This window comes from Miscanthus floridulus, chromosome 5, assembly GCF_019320115.1.
Source record: "Miscanthus floridulus cultivar M001 chromosome 5, ASM1932011v1, whole genome shotgun sequence".
Taxonomy (NCBI): domain Eukaryota; kingdom Viridiplantae; phylum Streptophyta; class Magnoliopsida; order Poales; family Poaceae; genus Miscanthus; species Miscanthus floridulus.
The window spans coordinates 9,878,189-9,892,822 of record NC_089584.1 but is presented as its reverse complement, the minus strand read 5'-3'; the positions used below and the strand labels follow the sequence as shown (position 1 = coordinate 9,892,822).

Genomic DNA, 14,634 nt, shown 5'->3' with positions numbered 1-14,634 from the left:
TAGCCCTCCATGCGGCTTGTGAGGTTACCACCCTACTCATCTGTGTGGCCCATGAGGTCACTATCTCAGTCGTTTGTCCATCTACCAATCTACATGCCAAACATGAGAGGTTTGCTAAAATAGGGATGTGGTTAGAAAAGAAGCTCAAATCCAATCTGGGAAGGAGAAAGCCTCATTTGGTCGGGGCGAGGCCCATTTGAGACGACGACAGTCTCATCCAGACGGAGAAGAGATGACGACAGCGAAGGTGTAACGAGCTGAGGCATTGACATACCTGGAGGAGATGGGGAGTCGAGGATGAAAGAGACGTGGACAATTGTATGTCTAGTGTTTTATTATTATTATAGTGGACCTATGTGTATAATTTATTTGTGTCTTTGGTGTTGTAGCAAAATACTTAGTTTAAATATATTGTGGTTGTCCACATGTTGTTTAAGAGGATTCGGCCAGCCATCACCCACTTGACTAGAGGGATCGAGAAATTAGTCGAGTACAAAACTTATCTCTAAGCTTTACCTTATTTAGATGGTTCATCAAGATGGCGATCATGAAGTCACCGAAGAAAGTTCATATTGCTAGTATTTAAGTACTTCTTCCGTTTAGGAATACGAGGTATCTAACTAATTTTAGGACATATTATGTGATACAACAAATGATGCATATAACCCTACTTGATTATTATGTTTAGATTGGTGACAGACATTAATGATATGTGTATGTGAATGTTGCTTTTTTGAAGAATTTGTTCACTTGGAATTCCTTATAATTTGAAACAAATTTAAATGTTGGGATACCTATATTTTAGGATGGAGGGAGTATAAAAATATTAGATTGCATATAAGTTCTTTGTGTTTAGGATGAACTTCAATTCATTATATTTTAGGACCGAGGGTAAAACCAGAAAGTGAATGTAATAAGAAAACTAAAACAAGAAAGGACTAATTCCCTCAAAAGCACCTAGCAAAAAAGAAAAGGAAAAAAAATGGAAAAAGTCGCCCGTTTGTTCGGGCCTTTAAAATCCATCCCCTTCGTCTAAGCTATCACGCGTTCCAGGACTCTTCCCAGCTCGTCGTCTTCTTTTGTCGTCGTCATCGTCCTCCCCTCCACACTCTACTGGGCCGCTGCCCGCTGCCCGCTGGGTGCGTAAGCTACAGCTAGTGTGGACTGGAGATCCATCCGTCCGGTCCATCTGCTGGACCTCGATCGATTTCTTCTTACCTAGGTAAACCTCTGCAGGATCCTTTCTGTATGTGATTTGTTAATCCGTATCGTCCTGGTTGAGGATGGATGCCCCGATCCACCAATTCTGTTGCGGATTTGTTCGCTCTGTGGTGCTGGTGGTAACAGCTGTAGTTTTTCCCCCAAATTTTGTTCGGGTTGTTAATTCTGCACGTGCTGGGGCGGGGCGGTGGGGGATCGGTGATAGATTCGTGCGATCCTTTGGCTCACGTTGAGGTGTATGTGTCGTGCAGGGACATCCGGGGATGTCGACCCCTGCAAGGAAGAGGTTGATGAGGGACTTCAAGCGGTTGATGCAGGACCCTCCGGCTGGCATAAGTGGCGCCCCGCAGGATAACAACATAATGTTGTGGAATGCTGTCATATTTGGGTATGATGCAGAATCCTCCATTTCCCCCCTTTCTTAGTTTGAATTGTAATCTGACATCGTCTTTGTATATGTTTGTTTCATTTACAGACCTGATGATACCCCGTGGGATGGAGGTTAGTTAATCTGATTCATGTTGCAGATTTTTGCATCCTAGACCCAACTCATCATGTGCTTATCCAAACAATAATAAATTGCATCTGCATATGCTGCTGCTGGCTTTGTCAGCACAACAGGCACCACTGACGTGATCAAACGATACAGAATACGACAATCTTTTAGTAGGCAGTAGTTCACTTGCAGGTGGCAAGCAGAAGTTTTCAGTTATCTGAGTTTGTTGACCTTACTGTCAAATGCGTAGCTGCTCTAAAGTACAAATTCCAAGCTAAGATTTATAGAGGAAACTGACCCCCTAATTCAATGGAACTTTGTAAGGTACCATGCTAACACTAGTGTCAGTCTTGGTAAGCGATGACATCAAATTAACTTCTAAAGCAAATATTAATAATTATAAACAATAAAACTATTGTTAAACCTAGTGAGAATTCCTTTTCTTCTCTCATTGAATCTTAAGATAAGAGGAAAAAAACATTGCAACGACTATTGCTACTGTGAGAACATGCAAGCCCAAAGCATGTTGCTGGTGGTGACTGGTGAGAAAGGTCAGTCAATGCTTTGGTATTTGTATATATGTGTAGAATGATTGATTTAGACAGAATAAAGTTAAAGAATTAGCTGGATGAGCCCCATTATCCAGGAATTAATTATACAATGGTCCTCTTAACGGAGATAATCAATAGTTGCTATGGTCCTCTTCCTCTTGTCGCAATTTTTGTATTTGTGCTGTTTCAGAACAAGACAATGTCTACACTATAACTGTTCTGCCTCTCTCTGCCGTTTGAATTAGCTGATAATGCATGCTTCATTGGAAGCTAATGTTTCACACACCACAGGATTGTCTGTGCGCGGCCTGCAGCTTGTCACCTTTTTTGTTGACATCCTGTGGTGCCAATTCCCTTATGGTTTGTGTTAATTTAGCGGTAGTAAAATTGTTCAAAGTTTGCCATAACTCAAAAACATTCCCATTTTGGAAATACATGATTATATATTGTCGGTTCATAGATTGGGAAAGTGTTAGATATGAAAATGATCCTAAATCTCCAGGGCATTAACTCACACGACAGCTCTTAGATTCTGTGTTGCTAACTTGTCTTTCTGAGCTTACTACATAGTTTGCTTTGTGTTCTGTCCTTTCATTGATAATATACTAACTCCTGTTTTATTCTCAGGTACGTTCAAGCTGACTCTCCAGTTTAATGAAGAATATCCAAATAAGCCACCAACCGTGCGCTTTGTTTCTAGGATGTTTCATCCAAACAGTAAGTTGTTCCTCATCCATATTTATATGAGTGTACAGGAAATAAGTAGATCTGATTTTGTCTTTGCTGACTTGTTCTTTCCCCCAAGGGACCTCTTCAACTCAGTCATCATAGACTTTTTTTGGCAACTTTTCTGTGTTTGTGGTTATCTTCTTGATGTATCAGATATGTGCTGTGGTTTGTGAATACATATGTGCTGAGATTTCACAATGCATGTAGTGCCATTGGTTTTGAACCAATGGAACTCTTGCTTTCTTTCTCCTCTGGCTTATTCTGATACAACTGCTCTTAACTATAGGATGGTACTACCTTCTAATGTCCACTTATATGTCACCCTGACATTTTTCTCGTGTGCAGTTTATGCTGATGGAAGCATATGCTTAGATATCCTGCAGAATCAGTGGAGTCCGATATATGATGTAGCTGCAATACTCACGTCGATCCAGGTACAACCATACAAGTAATCTTTTATTGCTTGGCAGAGATTATTGTTTTTCTTTTTCCAACATTTGTAACTTTTGCTTGTTATACAATAACATTCAACTTTGCAATGCATAGCAACTCCCTCAATCCCAAATTGAGTGCACTTCTAACTACAGCGCTAAGTCAAACAATCTTCAGTTTGACCAAATTTTTAGAAGTATTTATGGTACCAAATTAGTATTATTAGATTCATTATGGAATATATTTTCATATTATACCTATTTGGAATCATAATTGTTGATACTATTTTTTATAAACTTAGTCAAACTTAAATAGTTTTATTTGGACCAGATTTAGAAGTGTACTCTTTTTGGGACGGAGGAAGAGTAGTTTCTGTTACTGCTATGGACCTGGATGTCTGTGCTGAGTAGAATGTGTCTCTGTTTATGTTTATGAATTATGGTGTTCTCAAAGACTCAAACCATCTGTGCTGGTGGCCAGTGTGTGACTAACCTGAGGTGTGTGCCATTTGCAGTCATTGTTGTGCGACCCAAACCCGAATTCGCCCGCTAACTCTGAAGCTGCCCGCATGTTCAGCGAGAACAAGCGAGAGTACAACCGCAAAGTGCGGGAGGTCGTGGAGCAGAGCTGGACGGCGGACTGATGCATTGCGCGGCGCTGCGCAGCTGCTCACTGCGCCCCACATCCGTCCGTGCGTTCCATAACCAAAAAAGAAAAGAAAAAAGAGGCATGATGCTTGTGCTTGCAACTAAAGCCGAATTCAGCTGTTACTGCTGTTGCCTGTGTAAGACGCTTCTCTATCTTGGTTTGAGCAGTGGTGATTGTTCTGTCTCAAATCAACTTTTACCTTGTGCTGGATCTGGAATACAAACTTAATTACTCTTGCGTTGTGCCAACATTTTGTATGAACTTTCCTCCTCTGGGTATGAGAATGCTTTGCTTTGGTTGGGAGATTATTTGAAAGCCAGCCAGGTTGCCGTAGGAGTATTTATTTAGCTCAGTTTTGGTGTAAGAATTTTCGCGTCCAGCCAGGCCCTCACATCGCAGCAGTTGCCAAACGAGCAGGCCGACGGCGAGGGGGTGGTGATATGGCGCGTGCGGAACAGGAATCGCTGGCTGCGCCGCTGCTCGAGCCGACCGCGACGGCGAGACAGCGCGTACCGTTCGTAGAGGTGCGGCTGTACCGGCGGGGCGACGGCCCGGTGGCGATCTTCCGGTCGGACCTGTCGGGCCCTGGGCGGGACCGCCTCGACGTGCGCCGCATCCAGGCGAACCACGGCATCCGGGCGCTGTTCGCCTTCAGGCCCGAGGGACCCCGCCGCGGGCGCGGCCTCCGGATCAGGTGCGACCCAGCCGCCGGCTACTCCGCGCTGCCGTTCCGCGACGGCACCGCCATCGCCCTCGATGGCGAGTCCAGAGTGAGTTGGCCGTGTTCCTCTCCCTTCGTTTTTATTTATTTTACGGTTTGCACCTCGCGGCAACGTGGATATCCCGGAACGGCGGAATCAACCAACCCCACGGCTTTTCCTCCCTTTTCGTTCGTTGCCGTAGGAGTCGTGGACGAAGCCAGTGTCGGTGATCGTCGCCGGCCTGCTGGTGCCCGCGGTGATGGTGATGGTGGCGGTTGCGGTCAACGGGGTGCCGGAGCCTCTGCGGTCGTCGAGGCTGGTCAACGGGATGTTCCCGCCGTGGATCCTCGTCAGCCAGAAAATTATAATTATAGGACACCAAATATCCATAACTAAGACTCCAATTGTCGACTTCGTTAAAATGATCCTGGAAACATTGGCTTCTTATTTTAGATAGTATTTGGCATATTTCTTCACTTTATTAATCAAAATACATGTATTTTGTCCTTCTTGTGACCCTTCTGCCCTACTCAGATACTCCCCAGTCACTTCCTCAGCTCCATCCCTCGCCACACCGGCGCTTTGCTGCCGTCGTCTGCTCCTTCCGTGGAGCCAGCTGCTGCGGCCGACCGGGGCCATGGCGGGCATTGACCTCAACACCATGGCGGAGGAGGATGAGGCGGAGGCGGAGGCGCCGCCTGTGGCGCCGTGTGCTTGGAGCTGTGGCACGCATGCACGAGACCCGTCGCGCCGCTGCCGTGCAAGGGTAGCGCCGTCTTGTACCTACCACAGGGCCACCTCGAGCACATCGACGGCGACGCGGAGAGGCGGGCGCGGGTTCGGGTGGACGAGGACGCAGGTCGCGACGGCGAGGACGGGGCCGCAATGAAGCCGCTCGCACGGACACCGCACATGTTCTGTAAGACGCTCACGGACACTAGCACGCACGACGACTTCTTCGTGCCGCGCCGTGCCGTCGAGGACTGCTTCCCACCGCTGGTACGACCAGTAGCCCTGAAAGAGGTCCCCCTTCTTATGGTGGTTTCAAGGTTGCTTGGGTTACTGACTCTGTTTGGGACCCCTATTTGGTGTGGCGTGCAGGATTACAGCCAACAGAGGCCTTTAGTTGTGTTCATTTGAGAGTCTGCATTTTCAGTAATAATAATTGACCAAATGTTGGCTTTAGTTTCCAAGTAATAGAGGTTACCGTATTTGCATTCAATCTGTAAATTTGAGCAAATTTCTAAAAATGAATATCTCGAAGCTAATCTAAGTGGTCAGTAAAATCAACTGATACTTCAATAAAAGATCAGGCAACTTGCGAATAAATGAGCTCATCTCATAAAATCATGATCGTAGCATAAACAAGTTCATCTCAGAAGACCATAATTTAGTTCTAAACGAGGTCCAAGCCATATGAAATAAAGCATGAGTTTACATCTCATCACAAATAAAATAATTCATCCAATGTGTAGCTTTTTCTTTGGAGTCATCTTTTTTGGTGTTGTCACGGTAGGCATCCTCACGGGACTAGTGGTGTCGTACATTAAATCTTTTCATACATCTAATTGTCGTATCGTATTTTATGTGCAGCAGGCTTACGATGTTATTAGGAGAGGGCACATTTTCATAAACCGACACCACTAGTCCCGTGAGGATGCCTACCGTGGCAGCACAAAAAAAGATGACTCCAAAGAGAAAGCTACACATTGGATGAATTATTTTACTTGTGATGAGATGTAAACTCATGCGTTATTTCATATGACTTGAATCTCGTTTGAAACTAAATTAACTAAATTATGGTATTCTGAGGTGAACTTGTTTATGCTACAATCATGGTTTTTTTGAGATGGGCTCGGTTGTTCGCAAGTTGCCTGACCTTTTATTGAAATATCAGTTGATTTTATTGACCACTTAGATTAGCTTTGAGATATTCATTTTCAGAAATTTGCTCAAATTTACAGACTGAATGCAAATACGATAACCTCTATTACTTGGAAACTAAAGCCAACATTTGGTCAATTATTATTACTGAAAATGCAGACTCTCAAATGAACACAACTAAAGGACTCTGCTGGCTGTAGTCCTGCATGCCACATCAAACAGGGGTCCACCAAATAGGGGTCCCAAACAGAGTCAGTAACCCAAGCAACCTCGAAACCACCATGAGAAGGGGGACCTCTTTCAGGGCTACTAGTCGTACCAGCGGTGGGAAGCAGTCCTCGGCGGCGCGGCGCGACACGGAGAAGCCGCCGTGCGTGCTGGTGTCGGAGGCCGTGAGCATCTTGTAGAACATGTGCGGCGTCCGTGCGAGGTGCTTCATGGTGGCCCCGTCCTCGCCGTCGCAACCCGCGTCATCATCCTCCCGAACCGACGCCCGCGCCTGCCCCTCCACGTCGCCGCTGATGTGCTCGAGGTGGCCCTGCAGCAGGTACAAGACGGCGCTGCCCTTGCGCGGCAGCGGCGCGACGGGTCCCACGCACGCGTGCCACAGCTCCAAGCACACGGCGCCACTGGCCCTGGCGGCCACAGGCGGTGCCTCCGCCTCCGCCTCATCCTCCTCCTCCACGGTGTTGAGGTCAATGCCCGCCATGGCCCTGGTTGGCCGCAGCAGCTAACTCCACGGAAGGAGCAGACGACGGCAGCAAAGCGCCGGTACGATGAGAGATGGAGCTGAGGAAGCAAGTGAGGAGTATCCGAGTAGGGCAGAAGGATCACAAGAGGGCCAAAATATATGTATTTTGATTAACAAAGTGAAAAAATACGTCAAATGTCATCTAAAATAAGAAGCCAACGTTTCAAAGGTCATTTTAATGAAGACGACGATTGAAGTCCTATAATTACGAAGCGTATTGTTTGGTGTCCTGTAATTGCAATTTTCTCCCACGTCAGCGCGGTCATCATCTTCGCTCTCGCCAGGCCGCGGCCAAGGGCTCCATAAATCTCTCTAGAGAGCACCCCAGTTTCCTACTACTTTCTCTCCCATGTCAAGAATGCAGGAATTTGTTTGTGATGTAGTACTCCGTAGTAGCATTGACGATTCCAACTATCACCGGATTTTGTTTGCTGACGACACATCTGAAATGCTATGGATTCACAAGCGGAGTTTGGATGGATGTCCAGCACGATTCCTCCATCACAATATCAGAGGCAGATCTAGAAAATTCTATTTATTCGTATATTCTTCTAACATTTGAGAAACAAAATGATAAAAAAAATTTAGTGATCAGACTTTTTTTTGTGTGTAGGTTGGGGGTGGGTGGGGGGTACCAACAGACGCCAATACTTTTTCTTTGAGACCAACAAATCTGACACGAAATGATCGTATGGAATACATTCTACTTCAGGAAAAAAAATCTATCTGGACTAGTAGCAATTCAAGCCGAATAAAGCTCAAGCACAGTGCACAGATGCTGCTCAGCTGCTGCATGTGGTGGTTAGATACTTAGATCAACGTAAAAAATGTATAGTGGGTTCCTCCAAAAAAAAAAAGAACCTGGTGCAATCAAGGGACAGCAAGCTCTGCTTTCAAGAATCTAGGATGACAAAAAATAGCGCCTGGAAGCAAGCAAACTTTTACAGGCAATACATATGCTACACAACATGGTACATTCTACCGCCGTGGCTCCACAGTCCAAAGTAGCCCAAAATTTTAGATACAGATGTTAAGTCTTAACTGTTGTTTGAGAAATAGTGAAATAGAACTGCAGCTACTGCAACAAATACAACCTTGAATAGCAGCTTCTTTGATCCAGTCGATTCAGATGAGGACCCTGACTCTGTTGGATCCACCTTCTGCCCCCTTAACTTTGCTACCAACCGAGGAATGAGCCCATGCCTTGTGGCTGTAACAGAATTAATACTGGAATGAGCCCATGCCTTGTGGCTGTAACAGAAGTAACAGAATTAAATAGATCAGATGACCAAAATGCAAGGACACAGACCCTAGAAAAGGTTCTGGAGGCCATGAGTCCCAGCCTTGAACAATAGAGCGCTCCCTCCGCTTCTACTGTCCACACTACCAAGGATATGTTCAGGGTAGCATTGTTGAAACCACAATCATTACAGTGTTTCCTTATTTCCCGTGTTACTAAAATGATCAAAGAATCGAGGTCTTCTCACTGCTCTTTATCTGCTCTCTTGATAATCCGGTTCGACCAGCCAGAGTAGTGGCATCAGGTTGTCGTGTTAGAGCCTGCAGGCTAATTCTCGGACTACAGTAAGCTATACTGTACTTGCAACCACACAGATCAACAGATGGTTGATAGTTTCAGGAGCTCGGTCACAAAGTGGGCAAAACGCCAGAAATGGCAACCCCATCTTTGCCAATCTGTCTGCAGTCCAACAATGGTTAAGTACCGCAACCCATGTGAAAAATTACACCATAGAGGAGCCCATGACATACAAATCCTTTTTGAAGGCGCAAATCTAATTGGTCCGAGAAACAAAGGGTGTGTTTGGTTTCCTGGCCAACTTCTAGCCTGGCTAGAATCCTAGCCTGGGCAGCCTTAGCCTGCTCCCACCAAGCCAACCCCTGGTTGTTTGGTTGTCTGTACTATAGTAGCCTGGCTAGCCTCAGGGTGTGTTTGGTTGCTTGGTTTGTTTTGATACAGCCACCTCTTCTCCCAATGGGTAAGGTTACCCCTTTGAAGCATTTCATCAAACAAGTCATGGGCATCCAACAGAAGCAGCAGCTACAGTGGCATCATCATCGTGGGTCCGAGCTTCTCAGGCACTGCAACTACACCATCATGGGCGAAGAGGAGTTGATTGACAAGGCCGGCCCCAAGGGCTACAAGCTCGACAAGCACAAACTCGAGCTGGAAGTCAAAGATGAGACAGCAGCCGGCGGCGGCGACTCGTCCGCCGTCGTCACGGTCGGCAGGGTCTGGAGGCTCGCCGACTCCGACCAGCTGCTCGAGCGAGCCAAGGCTGAAGAGGCTCTGCTTCTCCTTCGCGCTCTTCAAGCTGCTCCACCTGAGGTTGGAGGGGTCCCGAGCACAACAAAAGTTGGGCGAGCACAGCAGTGGCGGCACAAGTGGAGCAGCAGACGAGGAGAGAGAAGCACGGCGAGCACAGCAGCACGACAGTGGCCTGCGACGCCTTCCCCGCCGACCTCTTCGACTGGCTCGGCGCCACCTTCGGCTTCCAACTTGACAACGTCCGCAACCAGCGGGAGCGCCTCGTGCTCCACCTCGCCAACATGCAGCTCCACACGGGCGGCGCCCTCCCCGCCGACGTGCTGCACCACTCCGTCGTGTGGGACATCCGGAGGAAGCTCCTCAAGACCTGGTGGCTGGTGCTCCTACCTCCACACCAAGCGGCGGACGTCGTGTCGTGCAGGGGGTCGGACCACGCGCTGCGACACCGCTCTGTACCTCCTCATCTAGGACAAGGCGGCCAATTTGAGGTTCATGCCGGAAGACGCCGTCATCCATCGAAGGATTTGGGAGGGGTGACCGGCATCCATGAATCCATCGACGTACGGCAGGGTGGCCTGGCTGCCGCCGCCGGCACCGGGAGGAGCATGCGCGTGCCGGGAGGAAAAGCACCTGCCGCCGGGGAGGACTGCCGGCAACGGGGGCGTGAACGGATGCGGTCGAAGAAGTGCCGCGGATGGAGGTGGCGTGTACGGAGGCGGTGAGGAGACTCGGGACCGAGGCTTAGCCAAGCCTGGCTCCAGAAAAACGGCCACCCCCTGCGTTTTTCTGGAGCTAGGCTAGAGGGGGGTGGGTGGCTCCCTGGAGCCTGGCTTCGGGCTTCAAACAGACAACCAAACAGCCCGAAGGTGGCTTCTTGGAGCCTGGTTGGGAGTTAGCCACCCAACCAAACACACCCAAAAAGTTCTCAACCTGTTTTGAACAATACTTTCTTCAAACCAAGTACTTTTAGCTAGTACATCTATTTTTTTCCTAGAACTAGAACAATTCATCAACAAATTTCCTATAAAGGATACTTGCTAAGAGTTGCCACTTCTTCAGTATGACCACTGCACAGCAGAAACATGACCAGCTAAATCTTGAGCAAGAAAACAGGCACATTGTGTTCAAGTAACCTTTTTAGTGTGTAACACTGTAACTTGTTTCAAGGTAGGGTTGGAAATTGTAAGTTGAACAAAAAAATGTTAATTATTCAATTCTTTCAACATCTGAAGCTGCATTCCATCCTTTACATCAAATTTTGAAGAAACAACTTTATCTGATTCTCTCTAGAAGAGCAGGCATGGTTGTTCGAGAAAAAAGAGCAGGCATGGTGACAGCACAACAAAAACAAAATTTATTGATTCTGCATTGAATGTAGCTGTTATACAAGTATGATTAAGTCCCCTACATACTCACAAGCTCTGTAACACAAGGCATCAGAAAACAGAAACCAAACAACATAAATATTTGTGCTTACCTGTTTTCTTCAACTCCCTCTCTTCCTCACCAATCCTTCGTCTCAAAGCATTCAATAATGAGCCAAAGTAAAGAGCTAAGACAGTGCATGTGAAGGTGATGACATTGTATGGCATGCTGAAATCAGGAGTTGTCAGGGGAACAAGCAATACTTCTGTATACGACTTCACAACACTATCTTCCTGCAGAACACAGAGATATTGACATACTGCAACGATAATGAAGCACAAATACTTATATTCATGTATGGCAAGGAAATCAGCCAACTGATCAGTTCATGGCATCTCTGAGGGTGTACCTGGAAATTTTCTAGTAAAGGAGATCCAAGTACTGGATCAATTTCAGGGTAACTTCGAGCAGAACTGAACTCAGGAAAGCTAACCAAAGCTGAAGGAATGTCAAATCCTTGATTAGCATCAGGAGGATATTCATCTATATGCAGGAATCCCTGAAATTTCATGTGCAGTTAACATTGTCACAAACTAAAAACGCAATGTTTAGTTCTGGACATCATTGCATTAAGACTGCCCAAGGGGCAAATAACAAATGAAGACTCAGGCCGAAGCACCAAGTGAGAAGGTACATTCAAGTAACTTAAGCAGCAGAGCATACCTTGTCAAAATCCAATGTCAGAGTTCCTGACTGCATACTGCAAGGGAATCTTAGTAGCATCTCCAGGGTACCAGGCAAAAGCTTGTCTTCTGAAGGAATGACATGAATCTTGTCAACTACTTCTGACACAGTCTTCCTGCTCCCATCTATAAATATTTCTAGGCTGTGATAATAGACCTTAACATACCATGGAACAACCTGGAAAATAACTGCCTTTATTGAACAATCAGTTGGGCTGCCGGATATCTGCTTATGAAGATTAGTGGACATAAACGACAGAGCAATTGACCCTCTTTCATTTCCACTGCCCATAAGAAATCTGCTTGCATGAAAAGGTGATGGGGTGCAAGTCCATATGAGGGGAAGCTTCCAAGTTATGCCCACATCCAAAGGTTTTTCCTCAGTGTAGTTACTAGCATCATATACATATAAAAAAGAAGATTGAATTTCTACGTGATTTTGACCTTTGATCAACTTGTCCGGGCTATTAGACAATACAAAGAGTTCATTACTCCAAGAAAGATCACTTCCAGATTTGTTAACATTGTCAACAATGCTTTTATCAACCTCAATGAATACTCTGCTGGATTTAGAAACAAGGCATTTCCCTGACAACTTTCTGTTGAAAAGATGTCTCATGGACCAGTTGGGCTGAAGTTGACCATGATTGGAATGTAGCTGTTCGCCACTTACAGTATTTGGTTGGAGCACAACAGTCAGAGTTTGATCAAGAATAATACCAAGTGACTGGGAGGATTTCAGTTTCAGTTTTTGCGAATGGTAATATCCTTTGTAAATTGAAGGCCTGTACAGAAAAGAAGCTATCCCAGCTTTGTCACGACATGGAAGAAGTTTCAACCAAGGTGTCAGATTCTCGGTGCATACTGCTTCACGAGGCAATGCACCATATCGCAAATTGCCTTCATTCAATTTAAATCCCCAACGAGGAGCAGAAAATGCAGTTGAAGACTCCAAAAAGTTGATGGATGCACAAAATAGGCCAGAGAGTGTATGTGTCAGGTTCTTCCATGTTGCATCAATTTCAGACAAAGGAAGATCAAAAACTGCCCACAGCTCAACACCAGGAGGCTTTGCATTATTAGTTGACATAGGATCAAATCCACCCCACTGCTCATAGTTCCATCTTCCCTGGGTGAAAGATAGCTCCAACTCACTAATATGATACTTTTTAACCTGGTCTTGACAAAGCAGAATAATGTTAATAGAGGTTCTCAGTCATTCATAAAATGTGGCAGCACATAAGAAATGGAGGGCCCCTTTCTTCAGCGCCCAGGCTGTTGTGACTTAAAGGTGTAAACAAGGCATAGCTTATTATATGTAAACCTAATAGGCAACAAAAGAATACAGAGTAAAATTCTCAAACCCACCAACATTTGGGGCTAATGCCTAATAGGCACAAACCCACCAACTACTGTGCCCATTTCAGAGACCCCCAATACTCAGGGTCATTGACTTGTTGTCTTACAAAGTACAAACGCACCAACTACTGTGCCCATTTCTAATCAAGCTGGGCTTCAGCCTTTGATCAAATTGCAAAACTTAAACTTTACAGCGATTCCACAGCACCTCGGCTCAAATTTGGGTAAAAACAAATCAGCACTTGGATTGCAACATTCAACAAATACCTTGACAACTTGATAAACATCATTAGGTGGAAAAATGAAATAAATGCAAAGTAAAGATCTCCATCTTAGCACAACTATGTACATGTGCCAAAAGCAAAATCTTTGCAGCAAAGCAATTGCTTGCCTCACTGTCCCAGTGGAGTACCCACAAACAGATCAAACGTGTTATTGATCTACAGCCACAACTGTCTAGTAACATGCTAGTCCAAGCTAATGTACCAGTATGAACGACGAATTAAAGCCGTATACAATTGGAACATAAACCCTAAGTCAGCGACATCAGAGATCTGCTCCTGAGTGCAGGTGGACGCACGGAGCACGCACCAGCTGGGATATGGCCTTGGGGAAGATGTGGTGGTGCCGACCAACGGAGGCAGCGGGGGGCGCAGAGGAGCGGAAGTGGAAGTGGGCCAGTGCCTTGCGGTCCGGGAGCGGCCGCAGGAGCAGCTCCTCCGTGAATTTCTCCTCCTCAGGCGCCGCCGCAGACGCCGCGGCGGCGGTAAAGAGGAAGAGGAAGAGGAGGGACAAGAAGAGGATCGGTCCAGCGCAGGGGCGGATCCACCAATATGGCGAGGTCCCCGCCGGCGAGAACCCCCTTTCCCTCATGGCCGGATGCCCTCTGCTATGTGCGGCCATGGACGGAGGTAGAAGACGGCGAGCAATGGGAGACACGCGCGTGAGAAACTGTTAGACCACGTCTGGGCCTATTGGGCTGCGTAGGCAGGCCGCTCAGAGAAGCCCAGTGGAAGGCGAACACTTCTGGCCTTTAACAACGTTGTTGTTTTTTCCCATTCCTCTGTACAGAATTTCCGATTGAGTTACCCTGCTGCGCTTAACCCCCACATCGCCTTACCGTTCATCGCGGTTGCGTCGCTACGAACCTGCCACATCGCATCAGCCGCCGCAGCTAAGGGCTAGCGCCCTAGCGCGAATCCACGACGATGAAAAGGCAAGTGAAATTGATGCATCTAACTGTGAATTGATTCGGTTGTAGTCCGGCAATAAGAATCGGACTTCGACGTTATTGTCGGACCGTACCAGCTCATTGAGCGAGCGAGCACCCCCAACGAGTTGGGCTTACAAGCGAGTGCCTCAGCAGCGGACCCGTGCCACCCTCGACGTCGCCCGCGCCGGCAGCCGCTTTCCACGCGTATCCCATATACAACACCCGATTTATTTTTAAAATATCCAGATGCAAGG

The 14,634-nt window shown here is 46.7% G+C and overlaps 3 protein-coding genes across 7 annotated transcripts; 2 read left to right on the top strand and 1 right to left on the bottom strand.

Annotated features, from left to right (window-relative positions):
• Positions 1 to 1,036: 1,036 nt before the first annotated feature.
• On the top strand, positions 1,037 to 4,325 carry LOC136449480 (ubiquitin-conjugating enzyme E2 2). The gene is made up of 6 exons (XM_066449527.1): positions 1,037 to 1,222; positions 1,473 to 1,609; positions 1,697 to 1,722; positions 2,896 to 2,985; positions 3,343 to 3,431; positions 3,944 to 4,325. Exons 2-6 carry the CDS (start codon positions 1,485 to 1,487, stop codon positions 4,070 to 4,072), a joined length of 459 nt encoding a protein of 152 aa, XP_066305624.1. The 5' UTR covers positions 1,037 to 1,222; positions 1,473 to 1,484; the 3' UTR covers positions 4,073 to 4,325.
• Positions 4,326 to 4,429: 104 nt separating this feature from the next.
• On the top strand, positions 4,430 to 7,892 carry LOC136449479 (uncharacterized). Of its 4 annotated transcripts, none has more exons than XR_010758041.1 (3): positions 4,430 to 4,847; positions 4,981 to 5,777; positions 6,375 to 6,748. XR_010758041.1 is itself a non-coding variant. In XM_066449526.1 (3 exons), the coding sequence occupies exons 1-3, from the start codon at positions 4,518 to 4,520 to the stop codon at positions 7,717 to 7,719; spliced, it is 531 nt and encodes a 176-aa protein (XP_066305623.1). In that variant the 5' UTR covers positions 4,430 to 4,517; the 3' UTR covers positions 7,720 to 7,892. The 4 variants fall into 4 exon arrangements, 2 of the variants coding, with proteins under 2 accessions (XP_066305623.1, XP_066305622.1); XR_010758040.1 differs by having other exon boundaries at positions 6,372 to 6,748; XM_066449526.1 differs by lacking the exon at positions 6,375 to 6,748 and adding an exon at positions 7,665 to 7,892 and having other exon boundaries at positions 4,981 to 5,126.
• A 386-nt stretch (positions 7,893 to 8,278) lies between these two features.
• On the bottom strand, positions 8,279 to 14,107 carry LOC136451475 (uncharacterized). Of its 2 annotated transcripts, none has more exons than XM_066452181.1 (5): positions 13,759 to 14,107; positions 11,789 to 12,982; positions 11,475 to 11,624; positions 11,178 to 11,358; positions 8,279 to 8,623 (listed from the first exon to the last, which is right to left on the bottom strand). In XM_066452181.1, the coding sequence occupies exons 1-5, from the start codon at positions 14,068 to 14,070 to the stop codon at positions 8,451 to 8,453; spliced, it is 2,010 nt and encodes a 669-aa protein (XP_066308278.1). In that variant the 5' UTR covers positions 14,071 to 14,107; the 3' UTR covers positions 8,279 to 8,450. The 2 variants fall into 2 exon arrangements, with proteins under 2 accessions (XP_066308278.1, XP_066308277.1); XM_066452180.1 differs by having other exon boundaries at positions 8,454 to 8,664.
• Between the last annotated feature and the right edge of the window lie 527 nt (positions 14,108 to 14,634).

Coding starts and splice junctions, on each gene's coding strand:
- LOC136449480 (XM_066449527.1), top strand. CDS start 1,485: ATGTCGACCCCTGCAAGGAAGAGGTTGATGAGGGACTTCAAGCGGTTG. Junction 1,610..1,696: donor TGGAATGCTGTCATATTTGG/GTATGATGCAGA, acceptor TTTCATTTACAG/ACCTGATGATACCCCGTGGG. Junction 1,723..2,895: donor TGATACCCCGTGGGATGGAG/GTTAGTTAATCT, acceptor TTTTATTCTCAG/GTACGTTCAAGCTGACTCTC.
- LOC136451475 (XM_066452181.1), bottom strand. CDS start 14,070: ATGGCCGCACATAGCAGAGGGCATCCGGCCATGAGGGAAAGGGGGTTC. Junction 12,983..13,758: donor CCAAGGCCATATCCCAGCTG/GTGCGTGCTCCG, acceptor TGTCAAGACCAG/GTTAAAAAGTATCATATTAG. Junction 11,625..11,788: donor TGACATTGGATTTTGACAAG/GTATGCTCTGCT, acceptor ATGAAATTTCAG/GGATTCCTGCATATAGATGA.
- LOC136449479 (XM_066449526.1), top strand. CDS start 4,518: ATGGCGCGTGCGGAACAGGAATCGCTGGCTGCGCCGCTGCTCGAGCCG. Junction 4,848..4,980: donor CCCTCGATGGCGAGTCCAGA/GTGAGTTGGCCG, acceptor TCGTTGCCGTAG/GAGTCGTGGACGAAGCCAGT. Junction 5,127..7,664: donor ATGTTCCCGCCGTGGATCCT/CGTCAGCCAGAA, acceptor AATTTTCTCCCA/CGTCAGCGCGGTCATCATCT.